Source organism: Pteronotus mesoamericanus, unplaced genomic scaffold (assembly GCF_021234165.1).
Source record: "Pteronotus mesoamericanus isolate MK-2021 breed Mesoamerican mustached bat unplaced genomic scaffold, CSHL_Meso_final contig_50, whole genome shotgun sequence".
Taxonomy (NCBI): domain Eukaryota; kingdom Metazoa; phylum Chordata; class Mammalia; order Chiroptera; family Mormoopidae; genus Pteronotus; species Pteronotus mesoamericanus.
In genome coordinates this window covers 12,801,711-12,821,482 of record NW_026555186.1, presented here as the reverse complement: position 1 = coordinate 12,821,482, position 19,772 = coordinate 12,801,711, and the positions used below count along the sequence as shown (strand labels likewise).

General features: G+C 40.1%; 1 protein-coding gene across 1 annotated transcript in view; it reads left to right on the top strand.

Moving 5' to 3' along the window:
• The window catches only part of ICE1 (interactor of little elongation complex ELL subunit 1), a 54,833-nt gene that overhangs the window by 18,211 nt on the left and 16,850 nt on the right, over window positions 1–19,772 (top strand). The window contains exons 8-13 of the mRNA XM_054578348.1: window positions 927–1,009; window positions 1,226–1,265; window positions 1,352–1,408; window positions 8,441–8,527; window positions 11,408–11,802; window positions 14,174–18,919. Of these exons, the coding sequence (XP_054434323.1) occupies window positions 927–1,009; window positions 1,226–1,265; window positions 1,352–1,408; window positions 8,441–8,527; window positions 11,408–11,802; window positions 14,174–18,919 (5,408 nt within the window). The remainder of the gene's footprint in view (window positions 1–926; window positions 1,010–1,225; window positions 1,266–1,351; window positions 1,409–8,440; window positions 8,528–11,407; window positions 11,803–14,173; window positions 18,920–19,772) is intronic.

Here is a 19,772-nt window from a genome sequence, read left to right as displayed (position 1 = left end):
GTTAGTACTGCTCAGATTCTTAACATATACTTGGGCTGTACAGTGCCTCAGAACCCAAAACAGGAATGAATAGTTGGCTGAAGATTCAGACAACTCCTATAACAATGCCTTGAAAGTACAGTTGAACCTTGAATCACTAAAGTTTTCACTGAGTGGGTCCACTTACACTTGGATTTTTTTCAATAAATAACACTGTAAATGTATTTTCCTTTTCTTACGATTTTCTTAATATTTTCTGTAATACATATAACTTACAAAATGTGGTAAATGTCATTTTATGTTGTTGGTAAAGCATCTAATCAACAGTAGGCGATTAGAAGTTACATTTTTGGGTATCTAAATGTTTTATGAGGATTTTCACCTACTTGGTGGTCAGCACCCTAACCCCAGTGTTGTTCAAGAGTCAACTATAGATCTCTAAGAAAGTTAGCAACAGTCATGACTACTAGCTTATTGAAGGGAATTCCAGAAAGGAGTAACAATATAGTAAACATAAAGAGGATTGTCCCTTTCCCCAAGTAAAGAGAATGGTATTAACAGTATTCTAAAATCTGTAAACCTTGAATGTTGCTGGTTGTTGAAGAAGAAGGAGGGGAGGGACCATGGCCTCTGTCTCTCCAGAGGTCGTACATGTTGGGTTCTTGCCTGACTAGAGGCTTTGGGTTGGTTTGTGCTGGAATTGCAAAGGATTTCTAGGGCCTGTGCCAATTTTATGGTTTTATAGCTAATAGAGATAATATTTTAGGCTAAAAATGTTTTTGCATTTATCCCTGATTGATAAAATAGAGAATAGTGGTCTTTTACAAAATGTTTTTCAAAGTTATAAGAAATGAAAAAACTCTCAGTAGATTAGATTTCGAATATTTTATTAATGATAGTTGTAAAGTTGATAACTTTTATTTCTTACTTCCCTGCACTCTTTAAAGAGGCTGCCGTCAAGCAAACTCAGGACTTCAAGCAACTAAGGAATGAAAAGAAAATACTTGAAAAGGAATTTAAAAAGACACAGGTAATAGATAACAGTGCACACACATTTAAATTTCTGGCTTCAGGGCTCCTCAGTGTCCTTTGTGAAAAAATGCAGGGTTCTAATCATGCAGGAGTCAGGAATGAGGCCCCCAAGGGAAAGAGCCAGCAGCGCTGGTCAGGGTGCCTCCCTTTACCTAGTGCTAGAGTGGCTGTGCTTCTGTACTTTACAAACCCTGTTAGTGTTTTGTTTTCACAGGAAAGGCTTGATGAATTTTCTAAGCAGAAAAATGAAAAGGGTGAGTATTCAGTTAATGGCTTGCATAAAAATTCCATTTTGATACCCAGTATTGTTTTTTTAACCATTTTCCCCCTGCCGTTTTAGAGTTGAGACACATTGGAACACAAATTTCAAGTGATTCTTATGGAAGCATAGATAAAAGTGAGTATATTCCAAGTTCTGTTTTTATTTCTGTGCATTACTTTTAGTGGTTTGGGAGCAGGTTTGTTGCTGTTACCTATGATTGTGAAAGTTTCAGGACTTGATAGATATTTCATGGAAGAAGTAGTCATATCCTAGATCTCCATTAGATCCGTGTATTATTATCACCCTGCCGTTTGATAAAATAGCTCAGTGGAAGAAAACGTGAAAAAGTAATATTGTTTGGGAAATGAAAACTGGCCAAAGTGATGTAATTTCCACACTTTTCAGTAAATAAGTATGGTTTTCTCATTTGTTTGCAATTTATCAAGTTAATTTCTTAGGTGCCAAATATATGAAAATTGTTACTGTCAGGCAGGAAAACTGGAGTCAAAGCCCTCGTAAGTGTACTCCTGGAAGACAAAAGTTTTTAGGGAAGACCAAAAGTTACAAAGAAAAATGAGGTGGTAGTAAAAAGCTTCACAAGAGAAGTAACAAACGTGCACGCACGTGCACCTTTTATCCCTGAAGGATCTTGTAGATGAGGAGGTATAACTGGGAAGTTGAGAAATTAGAGTTTTCACTTTAATATTTATGTTTATTCACTGTGTGGCCATTAACTTCCCTTCTTCATGCTTTTATTCTTCATTTTTAAAAGGAAGATCATTGATTTCTGCTCTGCCATTTCTCCCTGTTTGGTAGGGATAAACTTAAAATGTATATAAACTTAAAATGTACATATTGGTGTTTTCATGTCACTAATGTGTTTTTTTCCCCAAAATGGATTTTATTAAAACCTCTTACAGTGTTTTGTACAATTAAAAGTGTCTTTTCAGAAGTCTTTATCTTTTTTCTTCCTTTAATTTTTTTTTTTAAATTCAGAGCATGAGATCATTTTCTGTGAGTGTGGTTTAAGACTTTAACAGTTTACCTTTCAGTTACCTGGGCACTGATTTATCACTGTCAGTGCTATATAATTCGAGTGCTTTTGACTCTTCTTTCTGCTCTTGTGTGTGGAAAGTGAAACTCTTAGTAATAGCTGTTGCTGAGAGAAATAGAGGTCTGGACAACACTTGGCTTTCCCAAGTAGCAGTCGGCTGTTGAATTTAATGATCTCTTTTGGACTGACGGATTTGCCCTAGGTTTCAGCTATTCTCAGGCCTTGCTATTTAGAACTGAACCCTTTTACCCCCTTCCTATTGTTGCTCTCTGTCCCTATATTCTGTTTTACTTTCCTCAAAGAACTTCTTACTATCTCCAAGTAAAATTTATTTTGTTTTGACCTTCCCTTCCTTCCTGTGAGTGCTGGGATGTTGTATGTTGTACATTTTACTTTTTTCTAAATAAATGAAGTCTTTACTTAGTCTTTAGGAATCAGCTGGTTATTAAATTGTGGACTTTGATGGGTTTAATTCCTAATTCTTTAAATGTATTTTTAATGCTTTTCTTTAATACTTCTGAGAGAGATTTACAAGTTAGGCAGAAAGAGTATTGATTTCACTTTTAAAAAGGCTGGCTGAGTGCCACATTTGCCTTCCTTTCCTTTTGAATCCCAGTAAAAATGGCAGAAAATAAAATACAGCTCTTCTTAGATAAAGCCATTGGTATCAATTGGTGATGAAGCCCCAAGTTACAAAGAAAATAGCAGCACCCAGAAAGCAAGCTTTTATGGCAGAAGCCCTGTGTTTCCTCAGAGCAAAGCTGGAAGGGAGAGGGAGGAGGAGTAGGACAGCAGCATTTTGCCAGGGCATTGATGAAGGCGTGAAGAGTGTGCAACCCTTCTGGGTTCAGAAACAGGTTCTGACATTTGTCCATAGGCTATGGCCCAAAGTTTAGCTGTCCAAAGTGTTAGTTATGCCATGGGCAACAGCCAGAGTGGGTGCAAAAATTGGGAATTGTGGCTGCTTTGAAGGATAGCTGCTCCTGGTCCCAGAAAATGAGATGTTTGCATACTCCATGGAAGTCGTCACAACTGCATTTATCCATCTCCCCTCCCTCTGAAGTCAGGGTCCTGTAGACCAGGGGTCTCCAATGCCCCGGCCATGGACTGGTACTTCTCTGTAGCCTTTTAGGAACCGGGCTGCATGGCAGGAGGTGAGCAGCTGGCCAGAGAGCAGAGCTTCATCTGTATTTACAGCCACTCCACATCACTTGTGTTATTGCCTGTGTTCTGCCTCCTGTCAGATCCGTGGAGGCTTTAGATTCTTACAGCACGATCCCTGCTGTGAACTGTGCCTGCGAGGGATCCAGTTACGCACTCCTTATGAGAATCTAATGCCTGATGACCGGAGGTGGAGCTGAGACTGCAGTGCTAGGTCTCGGGAGCTGCTGCAAATACAGATTATTATTAGCATAGAGGTTTGACTGCACAAAGACCATAATAAACCAATTGCTTGCAGATTCAAAACCCTATCAGTGAGTGGCAAGTGACAAGTCGCATCTGGTAGCAGGCTGTAAAGCCATCCCTTCCCATCCCTCTGTCTGTGGAAAAAAATGTCTTTCATGATACTGGTCCTTGGTCCCAAAAAGGTCCCAAAAAGGACTGCTGCTTAGGCTTATGATATGAGAAACTACATTTATTGTGAGTGGAGGACTAAAAAATGTAGGCCGAAGAAACATACTCTGGCTATCAAAGATACCTTGCCTAAGCTTTTACCGAAAACAGAGAAAATGCAGTGTCAAAAAAGAAAGGCACCAAAGCTCAAAGAGAAGAGCTAGTCCCTGAGGAAACAGTATGAAATCATGAATCACATTAAATTTTAAAAACTGAGTTGTATCCTTAGAGAAAGTCTAGGAATATACACATAGGCTGCTGCTATGAAGTTAGAATTGGGGTTCTGGTATATTAAAAATATGATTGTAGAAATATACCCACTAGAAAGGTTGAATTGTTGAATGGACAAATGTAAGTGTTTCTGAGATCTATTGTGGGTATCTCTGAGAACATGGTACAAAAGAACAAGGAAATAAAAGGTATTAGGGAAAATGTAAGAACCTGGATGACAGAGCTGGATGTCATAATAGTTATCTGTTAGAACCACTTGGGAGAGAACAGCCTGAGGAGAAAAGGTGATCAAGAAATCACAAAAGGAAACTTCCCAGAGCTTAGCACAGATGTGATGTTTATATTGGAAAGGCTCCCAAGTGTTGAGCATGACTTTTGTGTATGTTCTTCATCTCTGATATATATATAGGGAATATATTTAAAATCAAATAATAGAAAAAATAATATAAAGGGATGGATAAAGAAATTCCAAACAAATGCTAACTTAAAAGGTGTAATCTAAGGCAAAAAATAATTCAAGCCTAGAAATGAATTTACATAGATTAAAAGGGAATATCTAGATTGACTAAAGGTACAATTTACCAGGAAGAGTCTGCTGTCATGGATCAAAAAGCATGAAACTGTGTCAAGTAAAATGCTTGGAAATTCGAGGGGCAGTAGCAAATGTGTTTTCATGGGAGACTTTAATCTGTTTCTTAGAAATAGGAAAGCATACAAAGTAGGAGACAGAATTGGAATCATAATTGCAAGATTGATTATTTACATATGATTCTTTAAAACCACAATTTTAAAATACTTTTAAATTATAATAAGAATTAAAAATACTTTTAAAACATGTAAAAGCTATTTACTAATAACTCATATCTAATATATGTTAAGATATTGAGGTTTAATAAGATACTAGTAAAAATATATTCCTATTCCCCTCCCCCCAGTCTTTCAAAACCTTATCTGGTAACTGCAAGCATATAAACATGAACAAATCCTTCTTGGATAACAAGATAAAAATGGAAATACTAAACTGTTTTGGAAGTAAACAACAATAGGACAGCATTTATTAAGTTTTTGAGATATTGCCAATATGGTATGCAAAAGAATGATTTGCGGTCTTCAGTGATTATTTTAGAAAACAAGAATTACAGGAAATGAATGACTAAGAATGCAGGAAGATAAAGCAGACATCTCAGGAAAATATATGGAAGCAATTGATGAAGATGAAAACATAAGATAATGAAATAGGATACTAAGCAATTGATTTGAGACCTTTAAAACCAATGGCTGGGTCATTGTAATACTGGTGAAATTGACAGGTCTCTGCAAATCTGGTCAAGAAAGGGAGGAACAGAAATCTAACAGCACAAGGACTGGGAAACCTATAAAACTACAGTGGGAGAATCTTAATTCACAAATTTATATTTGATCATGTTAATGGTATGGACTGTTTTTTACCAAAGATGACTACAGTAGTTATTGCAAACTGGAATAGAAAAAGAACCCAGAAGAAATAAAGTTAAAGCTCTAATACCATAGAAGATCCAGGTGGCTTTCCTTTGAGCTCTGTAAAGCCTTTAGTGAAACCTAATGTCTTTGTTATTATTTTATTTGTTTTAAAACTTAGAAAAATATACAGTGCTTTCTTTCTCATTCTCTTAGACTAGCATAACCCTGTACCAAAGCCAGTTAAGAATAACATACATACACATCCTCAAGACTCAGAGCTTTGCCACTTAGGAATATAACTAAAATTTTAATAACTCAAATCTACTAGTAATTTCAAATACAGACAAATTATGACTTAAGGATTTCTCTGAGGAATACTGCAACAACTGGTTAAGAGAAAAATGATACCTGAATTAAGCACACATTCCTCATTTAAAAAAAACTGGTGAGATAATGATAGAATAAAAACATTTGCACGTGAGAAAGATGAAACTTACAGAGCAAGGTCAAGGCAAGTGTGCTTCCGCTTACCTCCATTCTGTATGTATGGGAGGCCACTGCCAGTGGATACTAATAAAGAAGAGTAAAAATTGTCATAATTTAAGATGATATGACTGTAGAAAATTGAAAAGTCTCAGCTGGAAAATACAAGTGTAGGAGTTTGGGAGAGTGGTGATATAAGCGTTGAACATACAGTATATCATTATGACTCCATTAGAACGGGGATGGAATAAGAACAACACATTCTCAGATGGCAACAGAACCATCAGGTGTCTAGGAAAAGACCTAAAAGCAGTGTGCTGTGCCCCCAAGAGGAACATTATGAAACACTCCTGAATTGTGTTAAAGAAGACCTGAATACATAAACATTTTTGGGATTGAAAGATTCCAGGGATAAGGATGTGAATTTTCCTGAAATGTACTTGTGAATACATACTGCCTCACTCAAAATCCCATGGAGGTTTTATATGGGAAAGGACAAGCAGATGGCTGAAGTTTCATCTGGAATCAGTAGATGTTCAGAATATTTGTGAAAAGGAAAAGATCTGAGCAGACATTAAAACAATGATAAAACTATTGTGATTAAAAAAGTGTGGTATTCATGTGGAAACTGTCAAGTCAATGAAATAAAGTTCAGAAATACTGACAGGTGCCTTAGATTTTGAAAAAAGGAAGTGCTTTAAAATACTGGATTAAGGTGTGCAGTTCAATTTAATAAGTTTTCCCAACTAAATAGTGAAGCCACAATAAAGTCTTTTTTTTTTTCCTTTGCTGGGAATGGATAGTTCTTTTATTTGTAGATTAGAAGTAATGAAAGAGTGCTCAATTAGAATAGGCATAGCTCTGGTTAATAGCCTCCATAAGAATAGGAAAGTAACTTTTTTTCTTTTTTTTTAAGGTTCCCTGTTTGCTGCTTTGGGTATACGTAATAAGCAGGGATCCTGGTCAGGTCATTTAAACAAAGGGGATTACAGTGTTTGGAAGCAGGCTTTGGGGTAGGTTAAATCACAATGTAGATAAGCTACTTGATCACAGAATTTGGAACTCAAAAATGGATGTGCCTCACACAGGGTGACCATCAGAGGTTGATTGGCTCAGGGGAGGTTGGAAATGCCCAGCTTTTCCAACCCGCCCTGTGCCTCTGTCCTGGTCCCTCTGTTTGAACCTTGTTATTTGGTGTGATGTGGTTTGCCGGCTTCCAAAGAGCTGACCTATTCAAAATTTGTGATTCCTTGGAGAAATTTTCGTTTAAAAGGTTGTTATTTTAGCCTCTAGGCTGGATTAGAGATTTTGGTATTTTTAATAAATGATTCAGGTTAATTAAAAAACTTAATGATCAAGGAGACAGTAATAGAACTTTGAAGTGGCCTGAAACTGCCTTACATTTATAGCTTATTTTTAGTTGAATTTTAATTTGTGTGGGTTGTCATTTTATGCAGATTTGACCACAAGCTGTTGATATTTTTATAAATATTTTTTTGCTTTGGAAGTTTTTTTTTAAATTTATTAATGTTAAACTCACTTGAAAACCATAGATAATATTCTTAACATTATATGAATTTTATTGGGCCTGTATTAGTTACAACTAATTAGTTACAACTACTGTTAGCCTTTCAACTTGAACCATTGAACCAGTGGTTCTTAACCATTTTAGGAATCCAGACAGACCCCTTTGAAAATTTATAAAAATTCCAGAGCTTTTGCTTTGCTCATGAAAAGCGTATGCTTCTCTGTGTGATTATCTCTCCCTATCCATATGTTTATGTACACACGTTTTTGTCTCACCTCATTTTTCCTGAAGACCACTAATGGCTTTTCTATGATCTGTGATGCCCCCAGGTCAATTACAGCATTGTCAACTCTGAGGCTTTTCTGATAACTTCATATAACTGAGGAGATACTGCTCTCCTGTTCTTTGCAGAATATATAGAGCCCAGATCTCTTACATCAGTCATGATATCTACTTCCTTCCCCAGTCACATATCATTCTCTGTAGAAAAATTACAGGCCAAAGATTTATCTGTTCCACACAAACATAAAGGTGATAGAAGCCATTAAAGCAGGTAGATTTGGTTTTTGACTCCCATTCTCCCTCCTCTCTTAAACACAACCCAAGCGTGTGTTCAGTCATCAGTTTTGGGCTAAAGCGTTGCAGGCCTTTCTATCAGTAGCTAACTCAGTTATACACAGTGGTTGAATTTGGGGAAGATGTTTAAGTTACTTAGTTTTCTAAATTCCTATTAAGTCCTGATTTCACAGGACTGTCTTTTGGCCTTGCATAGATTGAGCTGAATAATGTGTCTTTAATACTTTATTCTCTTTCCCAGGAAAAGTAAAATTACTTCTGAAGGAACTCTGGCTCTGCATAAACACAACACACAGAGTACCTGGTGAAAGCAGCAGATGTGTCCCAGGTGAGATAGAAGCTTCCAGAAGTACATATTGTACATGAAAGCAGAAATGTTTACCATGGGTATTGTGTGCCTTTAGTTTTTAATGTTTTAATTTCCATTAAAGAATGAACTAAGCTAGAATGGGTGCTCTTAATTATACAAAATTCCTTTCATTGCAGTGTGACTTCTGCCAATCTCAGTAAATGCCTTTGGGTTTTAATTTTTAATAGCAACTTTCATTAGAGAACTTACAAAGAAGACAGGACCCACAGTGGAATCATTTGACAGGTGTGTGCAAAAGACTGAGGACAAACATCTTTTCCAGTCATAATGAGTTCCATTCATCCACCAGCAATTTAGCTTAATTTGTTTCTCATGTAACTTACTGATTACTTTGGTCAAAATTTTAGTTATAATCTATTCTGCATTTGTGGTCTCTTTTAGGATACAGATATACAGGTATGGTTAGATAAAAACTTTCAGATCAGATTATTATTGTACAGCACAATTAGCTAATGCATTTTCAGAGATTTGACTTAATCTGTGGTGGATCTTGATTTCCAGTAAAAACTACCCACAGAGATTTTCTACCACATTCTCAGTTACACTGTATTCAAAGATTTGGAAATAGATATTAGTCACTTGGAGAAGATAGGGAGAAGATTGCTATCCTACATAAGATTAAAATGCTTTTTAACTTTTTTTTTGTTGTCATCGTACTAGTTTCTTTGATTAGCTGCTATGAATTTACAGATATTGAAGATCTAAGTCTGTAGAAATGTGCACCTAGTTTTTCTTCTCAGACTCTGCAGGTGATGTTCCCTAAGAAAGATGGTAACTGACAAGTTCCTAATTCTCATTTATGTGAATTAAGAACTTGTGAGGCCTACATATTTGTTAGGGTCACCTACCGGATAAAACTCTGATAACATGACCATGTAGAGCCTGCAGCTACTAAATTAGTCTCTTCAGTTTACAGTTTATTCGTCTGTTCAGGCAAAAGCAGCCTCAGATTCTTTTCAGTCTTTTGTACTAGCCGATAGTCTTATTTTATTATAAGCACTTGATTTTATGTTGTTAAAGATGTTTTTAAAAGGGATGTCTTTCATTTAATAATTTTATACATTTATTTAAAAACAAATTATTTAGAGAGCTAAGTCTGTTACTTCATGTTAGCTTTTTCAAATAGACGGGGGAAAATGTTATCTTTGGAATTTTATTTTTTGTACACATAAATGAGAAAAAATACACATGTTTTTTCCTATATATACACATATATATGTATACATATACATATATATGTATTCTTTTCCTTTTTCTTTTGATATGAAAAAGGTCACAAAAGTAGAGCAGAAAATCCTTTTATTATTCCCTTCCAGATTCCCCAAAGTTTAACATTTTTCATCACTAATAATCAAAACCAGAACATTTAGTACAAAACGGTTAACAAAAATAAACCATATGTGAGTTTCATCTGTTTTCCCACCAGTGTCATTTTTCCTTCCCAAGATCCCATGTTCCATTTAGCCGTTATTCCTCCTTCCATCTCCCCCAGTCGGACAATTCATCCATCTTCCCTTGTCTCTCATGTCTTTTTACTTTTGGAGAGTACAGATGATTTTGTAGAAGGCCTATCAGTTTTGGTGTATCTGATGTTTTCTCCTATTAGATTAAGGCTTGTATTTATGGCAAGAACTCCACAGCGGTCATATTGCACCCTTCCTTGAGTGATGTACATAGAGAGAGGGGTTATAGAATAGATGCATTGTCACTGGGAATATTAACCTTGATCACTTATTTACAGTGGCATCTGCCAGGTTTCCCCATTATAAATTAACTATTAGTTAATTATCTTCAGGGAGATACTTTGACACTGCAAATACACTGTTTCTCTCCAATTGTAGTCTACTGATTTTAGCAGCCATCCATGGATCTTATTTACCATAATGACTACTTTGTCTAAGAGCTGTTCCTTTCCTACCATTTATTTATTCACTTATCAGTATGGTTCTGTAGGTATTTATTCATGCATTATGAATCAGTACTGTTGTTATGTATTGTTCAGTTACCCTGGCTTTGGTTATTGGGATCGTCTTCTGGTTATTGGGATCGTCTTCTGATTGGCTCCTGGACCCTTTTTGTACACCCCATCCTGTTCCGAGTACCTTTTTACTTTCTGGCACTGCAAGGTGTTTCAGGCCCAGCTTATGTTTCCCATCCCCAGGCTTGTAATCAGCCGCTTCTCCCAGGACCCCTGAGACCTTCTGTAAAACATATTTTTCAAATATGACAAATAGATGCTTCTAATTATTTCCCCGGACACTAATTAGCACCCCTGCAGTGCACCAAAATCAAGACTCAAAAACATTGGCTTTTTATAGTAATTTTTTCTGTTGCTTATAATAAAAAGTTCTAGTTTGTTAATTAGAGCATTGTTCAACTGTGGTCATGGGGTAGATTTGATATTAGTGGATTTTAGATCACTTTCCAGACAGAATATCGTGTTCCCTGCCAACTTGCATGCACAAAGCTGTTTTCTCCCAGGTACCACTGTTCTTAAGGTTCACCAAGAGAACAAGCGCACCGCCAGGGCCCAGGGCCCATTAGGCTACTGCGGGTGCTCTCCCACCCTGCACCCTGCTGCAGAGGGGTCATGGATATCCCATCCGCCCATCCATCTGTCTTATCCTGTCATCCTGAGTGAATCATACTTACGTGAAGTGTGTTCAGGTTTTATAGGACAGTCTTTAGGAAGGGGTCGGTTTTTTAAAATATGTTTTTACTTGGACTTAATATTGTAAGAATTTTTAACTGTTAGAATAAGTTGGGATTTTTTTTTTAAGTCTTCCCAATATTGTAAATACGGAATATTTACTTCCCTCTCCTCTCCCCCCACAACAGCAAAACCTGCAGAAGAAAAGTCCAGACCCAGAGAGTGTGGGGATGATGGTGTGCCCACTCGGGTAGAAGGCAGTCCTCCCAGAGCCTCTGCTGTGCAGACGTGTCTAGCAGAGCTGTCCATGGAGATAGAGGGTGACTTCTCCCCGTGTAAAAATGTGGGACAAGAGCGGCCCAGTGGAGCAGCGCATCGTAATGAGGACCAGCCTCCTGAAGCTGTACTGCCGGGGAATGATGAAGACAGTACTGAATTTGCTGATCACAATTGCTTTTTTGATGAAGATCTTCAAGCTGCAGTTGACTTCTTCAAGCTTCCCCCTCCTCTTTTGTCTCCAGTGCCATCACCCCCTCTGGGGTCCTTACCACACCTGGGCACCTTACCGTCTTCGCTTGCACCTGTGAGTGTGCACTTTGAATTTGAGTCACCAAATGGGCATAGTGTTCTTCCTATTATGTTAGTCATACTCAAAGAACATTTGTGGTACTCAGACTAAATTTTATTAGGGAATATTAAGAGAATTTAAAAAGGCCTGCGAGTGCCTTTTGGATCAACATGTATATTTTTACTTTGTGTTATGGTTGCATTTTTGTCTTTATCCACAACCAAATTGTAAGTCTCCTGTAGAAGGAATGTGTCTTAATTGTTTCTTATTTCTTATGATGGGCTCTTAGCTGATATGGAACAAATGAATTAAGTACATGTTTGTAGCCAGGGATTTTTTCAGAGATAGGTAAATCCATGTATACAAGCATACATTAACCTAGGTTACTAAATTCCCCACTTTCACTTCATGAACTCATCACCTTTTTGTGTGTTTGCAGCATGGTTTATCATAATTTATTAGGAAGTTAGTTTGGATGAAATGGATTTATAGACTTCTTTACTTAAGGAGCCAGTATAACTTCAAATCAGTTCCTTCATCCAGGAAACACAGTGCAGTTCTGTTTTGTTTCAGACATTGTGCTAGGCTCCAGGAATGCAGAGGTGACAAGGGCATGTTTGCCACTTGGTTGGATCTTGTGTGACAGTCAGATTGTAAGGAACAGGCGATTACACGGCCTTAGTAGAGCACGTCAGTGCTGGGAAGCGCACCCTGCTGGAGAGGACCTAGAGAGGGGTTTGGTCCTGAATGGAGGCCAGGTGGAGGGGTAAGGATGGGAGATGCTTCAGGAATGGGAGGTTCTAGCTACATGTGGAAGGGAGTGAGGCATTTCAAGTGGAATTGCTGTTTACGCAAACAACAGAACTGGGGGGAACTTAATGCTAGGGAACATTTATACAAACCAGATCCACAAGGGCCATTATGTGTCCTAATGTAGGCAGTGGGAAAATCTTGATGGATTTTTAAAAAGTGAGCCTGATGATAGATTTTTTAAAATGAAAAGTTTAGTGAATGTATGAATGAGTAGGGGTGGGGATAGGGAAGGGGCAAAACCATAAATTGGGAAATTGTTTAATCAGCAGTTTTCTGGATTCTTGACACCCTAACCCAATAGTGACATTGTGGTTATAAAGAGGTGGGATGGTTTGAAAAATACTATGAGGTTGAGTGAGCAGATTTTGGTGAGATTTTCAGTGATTGTTAGAGGAGGTGGGGGAGTCAAGGATGTTTGAAAATAACTATAAGAAGCCCTATTTGGGTGGGAAGGTAATGTGTAGGTGGGTGTGGGATTTCCAAGTGGACATATGTAGTATGTGTTTTTAGATCCATGGGCCTGGTGCATCAAGGGAGTCTGCATTGAGACACAGGTGTTAGGATGCTTCAGCTGTTGGGTACAGCAGGAGCCATGGGACCGTGTGATGCCATTGAGTAAGAGTGTAGAAAAAGAAGCCGGGGTCTCAGAGAGATTCCTGGGGAATTGTCAATATTTACATGATGAATGGGGAAGAGGAAAGATTGAAAACAAGTGACTGGACAGTGGAGGAAAAGAAAACCAGGAGATGATACTCTAGAACTCGGGAGGAAAGAATTCTTTAACTAGTAGGAAGACTATTCAGCAGTGACTAATCTTCCACAGACTGCCATTTCCCTTACAGAACAGGGTGTCAGGGGGTTGAGGAGTTGGCTCACCTGGTGGGCCACATATAATGGAAGCAGCACAAGAAGAGGCTGGTTGGTGGTTACGCAGTGTTCTGGAGCAGGGGTGGAGGCAGATGCTGGGCGGGAGGGAGAGTTGTCGCTGCATATGCTGCTGAAGGTGTAGAGCAGGTCCGTGTGATAACAACTTCCAAGGCTGCAGCACTTGTAAGGAAATGTGTGGCTAGAGTTGTCCATGAGTAGTCACCCAGTGTGATTGCCCAGTTGGTGCATATAGGGCAGTGCTCTGGACTTGAGTCAGATGTGAGTCAGACACGGTGGAGGAGTGACTGGGAGGTGGAGATAAAGAGAAGGTTGTGCAGCCAGAGTCAGAAGCCTTTTTGACCAGAAGATAGAGAAGTAATTGAGAAGTAGGAGTTTTTGGAGGTTAGGATAACAAATTGCACACTAGGCTATGTGTTGACTAGATCTTGAAAGAACCTGTTAACGGGAAAAGAAGTATGAATGCGTATAACTCTTGGGGACAGATGGGCTCTTAGGAAAGGACAAGCAGTGTCATACTTGTGATTGACTTTCCCACCTGTTACAGTGGTTCCAGAGAGTTAACTTCCTGTCCTCACATGTTCTAAAGAGTTCTTTGGGAAGCGTGTACTTTTTTTTAATGCATTTAATCGATATTTTAGAGGGTTGAATTATTATTTAATTAACTAGTATAACATTTATTTTTAAGGAAACCTACTTCGGAGACTATACAGATTCCAGTGATAATGACTCAGCCCAACACAGAAATTCTGTCGAGTCTAATTCAGAAGATGATACACCTGAGACACAGGATTGTTTTGGCTCACCCATAAAAAATAAAGGAAGTGGTACATGGCAGGAAAAGCCCAATTCACATGAAGCCACCCAAGCTCTAAACACATTGGAAGTAAATGAAGTGACAGCTGTTGGGTTTGGGACGTTTACAGCAACGCTGGGAGAACCTTCAGCCACCTTCACCTTAGCTCATGAGAAACACTGGACAGTGTCATCTCAATTCACGAGTGGTAGAAAAAGAGGCATTTCAGGGGAGGCAAAAGGACAAAGAGAGGTTAGGGAGATGGATAAATCAGTGCAAACTGAGGAAACACTTTGTAAACCCACCAGAAGTGTGAATGTTGAGAAGTTGTCTGGCACCCTGACACAAGGGAAGGAAGTGGCCCTTGGGAAGTCAGACCTGTGTTATTCTCCCCTTGGCAAGAGGCCATTAAATGAACTCATGGGATCTGAAGGAAAACCCCCATTATCCAGAATGATAGGATCACCAAAACCAGACTTTAAGTGGACACCAACTAATGAAATCACATGTGAATCAGGCCGTATATCAGTTTCTGACCATCTTCAGGGAACATCTAGAGAACTGGAAAAGGATAGAGTAGATATGCAAGGATTTGTTTTAGGAGGATCACCTGAACCTGAAGAAGATTCAGGTGATGTAATGGATGCAACAGAGCTTGATGTTGAAGCCAAATTTTCTTCCTCTTCTACCTCGGGAGCATTGTCTGTCTACAGTAATCCCCAGTCTTCCTCTGGGTTTAAGTGTGGTCATGATACACATATTCCTGCTGAAGTAATCTCTACTCAAGTGTGTCATTCGGAACAGAAGTTACAAGCTAGAACTGCAAATGTGTCAGGTCTGCAGTCTGAGCCACTAGAATGTTCTGCAGGAGCAAATGACCTGGAGAATAGCTTCCATGCTCTGAACCCTGAGTTGGGAGCATCTGATTTTCATGATCAGAGTAGCAGTGGCATAGAGTGTACAAAAGTTGTAAAAGGCATGACCAAAGTATGTGCTCTTCCTCAGTCAGTATTTATGAAAGCCATGAAAGGTGGACAGTGTAAAAGTCAAAGTCCAGGAACTGAGCTCACACCAAATCAGTCAGATATTGCACCATTAGTAGAGTCTCAGTCTGGCTTGATTAAGAGTGGTTTTGGTTTGGCTAAAAGCACTTCTTGGCACCATAGTGATCTCTTAAAGAAAGGTAGTGAAGAAAGGCTGAGAGCTAAATCAGAACATGAACAAGAGACCAACCGTCAGTTACAAAAAGCAATGCTGTCCTTAGAAAATAGAGGGTCAGCATCATTGTTGCCTAACCAAGTGTCAGTTATCACCAAGCAGGCCAGGCCTGAAACGACACAGAGTGCTAGATCGGAACCTTTGCGACTGCATAGGAGTGACTCTGCCTTAGCAACAGAAAATGTTGATAGCGTGTCATCCATAGCAAGATGTGGAGAAAGAGAGGAGACGACCCAGATCATCAAGGAGGTGGCTGCTACAAAAAGGACTTCACCAGAAATCTCCACATCTTGGAGAAAATTAGATTTTGATTCCCCAAATGGTTCTTTACCAGTAGAAAATTCTCGTTCCACAAAGAGTAAATTATCTTTTTTTCCTGAAAATATTCCAGTTCCAAACCAAAACATGACAGAACCCACAGCACAGGCAGAACTACAGGAGCAGTGTCATTGTATGAATGCCACAGGTCTGGACTCATCTGGGACAGGTGCAGATAAACTTCCTTCAGCCACAGAAAAGGCAGTGTCAGGAGGTTTTCCTGTTGAAGAAATACCCTGTGGAGAGACAGTCAGATCTGGTGGTGAAGCCCTGGCCATTTCAAAGGACTCTTCTAGTGTAGAGGAAAGCCCAGAGGAGCCCCTGGAGCAGCCATCACCACCTCCTGGTGGTGCTTCTCCCAAAGGGTCAGGTGCCACAAGTACTGCCTTTTTACCAGAGATTGGCAGAAAAGATGAAGAGACACGTGCTCTCCCCCAAAGTAGCCTTCCTGGTCCTCTGTATTGTTACACAGGCATTCGGGAGGTGGGCGGTGTTGACACCGAGGTGGAAGAGAGTGAGGCCCCTAGCTGCAGTGAGGGTGAGAATGAGCCTGAGGCTGCGATGGGTAACCAGCGGTGGACTGCTGCTGAGTCCTCCAGAGGAGATGCACGAGCTACACATGCTGGTGCTGCCGAGACCAGGTCTTCCATGGAGTTGGGCTGTCTGACCTCAGCGCTGCAGGACTTCAACATCAGTACTCTCTCTGAGATAGACAGACTTTCTACATCAGATGTCGTTATGTTTCTTGAAAGTTGTCAATTAAGAGATTATAGTTCAGGGGACTCTGTTTCAGAATATTCTAACAAGGAAACTCTAAACAAAGAAATGAACAAAGAACTAAAGCAACATGAAACATCAGGAGAAAAGTACAGGAAGCAGGTCTGTGATGAAGGAACACTCAAAACCTGTGAAGAGTGGATTGAATCCGAGGAAGATGATTGTCCTCTAAGGGATGCCAGTCAGCTCGCTCAGTGTTCTCTGGAAACGCTGTCCGAGGTGCTAACCAAGATTGGGCAGGAACTTCAGTCCAACTATGAGGACTCAGATGGAAAAGATGCTGGTAATTTACTGCTCTTCAGTGTACACGACAGTCTGACAACCAAACATGTAAAAGAACAAGTCTCACCTCAGCAAATAAGTGGCTCCTCATTGCACCCTTCAGATCCACCCCCGTCAACAGCTGGCTTGGGTGCTAAGGGCAGTTCTCCCATTAGTGGGGTATCTACTGTTGAAAACACTCAAGAGAGGCTTGAGGGTAACTCAGATGTGACCAGGTTGATTGACAGTGGAGGCGAGACCCTGTCAGAACTGGCAGAGCCCCCACCCCAGTGCTCTGACTCAGGAGCTGGATTGACAGCGGAGCACAGTGCTGATTGTGAGGCAGAAAGGACATTTCAGTGTCAGATATCTACTGTGACTTCTGAAGTTATAAATGTGCTGATAAATAAGGACCAAAATCTAGTCATTGAAAAGGGGGACAACTGGACCATTATAAATGGGGTGCCTCTCATGTCAAATGTGGACCAGGTTATCCTGTGTGACACCCCTGGAGACAACCCCACTTCCCCAGATGGAGGAGGGCCGGGAGCTGGTTTCATTTCCATTACATCTGTGGAGAAGTCCCCAGAGACCAGCCGCCCTGGCTCTCCCTTTCAGGATCCCCCATGTGGCAGTAATCTTCCATGTACCCAAGAGGATATTTCCAGCAGTGGTCAGAGTTCCAACTTTGATAAAAGTCGTTTGCGAAATAGACCTGTTAAACCTAGTGTAAGGATTAGTTCTGAAATTTATGATCAAATCTTTGAGTCTCAGATTGTTGCATCAGATCACACGTATTATAACTCAAAACTGGAACCATTTGGCAAAAACAAGAATCGATCAAAGATTTCAAACAAAGATCAGTCAAACAAACTGGTAAAGACTTCATCATCTGGCAGGGTTGAACCTAATCCAGGTGAAGTTTCTCAGTCACCTTCAGCGGACAGTGTGAACACAAAAACCCAGAGACCTCAAACTCAGACCATTCTGGCCAATGCTGACACCTCTACCCCTACAGATTGTTCCGCTGACACTCTGAGTAAAATACGGCAGGAGGTGGGGCCCCCTTTGCCACCCCTGCTTGCTCCGTTGATTGCCACGCCTCCGAGGACTTCACGCCCAGTTTCTCCTCTAATATCAAGTTCCAGTCCCTCCTCACCCACCTCTCCTGTTGGCCAGCTTTCTCCTCTGTGTGAGATTCCAGTGCCACCCATGATGTCTCCTTTGCTGGAAGATACAGGGCATGCCTCCCCTTCGTGCACCTCTCCATCCCCATCTGCTGTATCCACTGGGGAGAGGATATTGTCATCTCCTTTGCAGTTTTGTGCCATCACCCCAAAGCACGCCCTTCCTGTGCCAGGTAGACTGCCTCCCTGTGCATCAGCCCACACTGCTGTGGCTGGGCCCCAGGAGAACTCTGTTAAAATCCTTGACACCATGTACCCTGAGTTATCTGCCAGGGCCCGCACTCTCAACATCCTCAAAGGGAATATTCAGCTTACGCGAGGTCCACCTACTGACCGGCAGAATTTACCAGGGCCTGTCAGTGCCATAACAGGGTTCAAAGCGATCAGTTCCATGTCAACCGCCTTTGTCAAAACACGGGGCAGCTCTAGTGGTGACTGTAATCAGGGTAAGTCCAGAGACTTGGGAACCCAGCAGGATTCAGGTGGGAAAAGAACATTGTCCGCGTGCATACTGAGGAGTGCTAAAAGATTGCGCCTGGACAGTGGGTCCCCAGAATCAGAAAGTGGGAGCATCACTACAGAAGGAGTCAACAAGCACCCCTGCAGGAACTTCCCTCAAGCTGAAGTCGCAGTGACAGATGAGGAACCAAGTTCTGTTCCAGCTACCAGTTCAGTTTCACAGTTGCCTCTGAACCCCAAAGAAACTGTGGAGTCCCATGACAAAGCCATAGCTGATGCCCTGAAGAAGATTGCAGAGTCCTCCTTTGACCTGTTGCCTGTCATTCGGAGTCACGTGTATGTGGGAAATATCTCCAAAAAGCCTGTAATGAGAGATCAAGAGAAAGAAGTCGTCTATGACTTCAGCACAACAAAGAAGGTAGGTGGCAGCTGTTTTCCAAGACCTTAGGGATTGCCCATCTTCAGGGACAGGCTGCCTACTGTCAGCAAGATGGCAGAGGACCCCAACAAAACTTTTAGCTCAGATGTTGATGGTTATCCATACAAACAGTGAGACCTGTACTTTATTTCTAGCCAGGATTTTACACATGTAAAATGTGATATGACAGGTTTGATAATTTTCATCAAATAACATTTTAAAGAAAAAGTATCTGTCAGAACCTAAATTGCATATTTCTTGTTGATTCTGACATGTTTAAAGGCTTGAAATTATTTACTTGAGAGCATCAAATGATTACCACATAACAGCATTTCATTTCAATGAATAGCATTATGCATACATTTGAAAATTTGAGAGTCTTTCAGAAAGACAGCGTGTGGGTTTGGTTTCCCCTTCTCCGTCCCTTAATGTGTGTTGCAAATCAAGTGGGAGCAGGTGTTCAGTTTTAAGATGAGGGTTGTGCATATCTCCTTATAGTTTATTAGGACTTTTGTAGGCTTACAGTTTCCAAATACCTTATGTTGACACCTTGTGTGGATGACTTCCAGTGCTACATGATTTTACTGTGTCGGTTATCTGCACACTTTCCTAATCAAAATGGTATAAATGTTTTTCTTAGATCACTTACTTTCAGAAGTCATACAGAGCAGTATAAGTAATTTTGAAAGATACTTATTTTCAAGTGGATGAATATGTTAGATTACTTAATGCTTCTCTTCCTGAGCAAGAAAAATATTACCTAATATTTTAAGATCTAAATAGGATGAATGTGTAGAATGCACTGGAGTTAAAAAAACAAAAGGGAGTAGGATAGAGTGGGTTCAATATACGC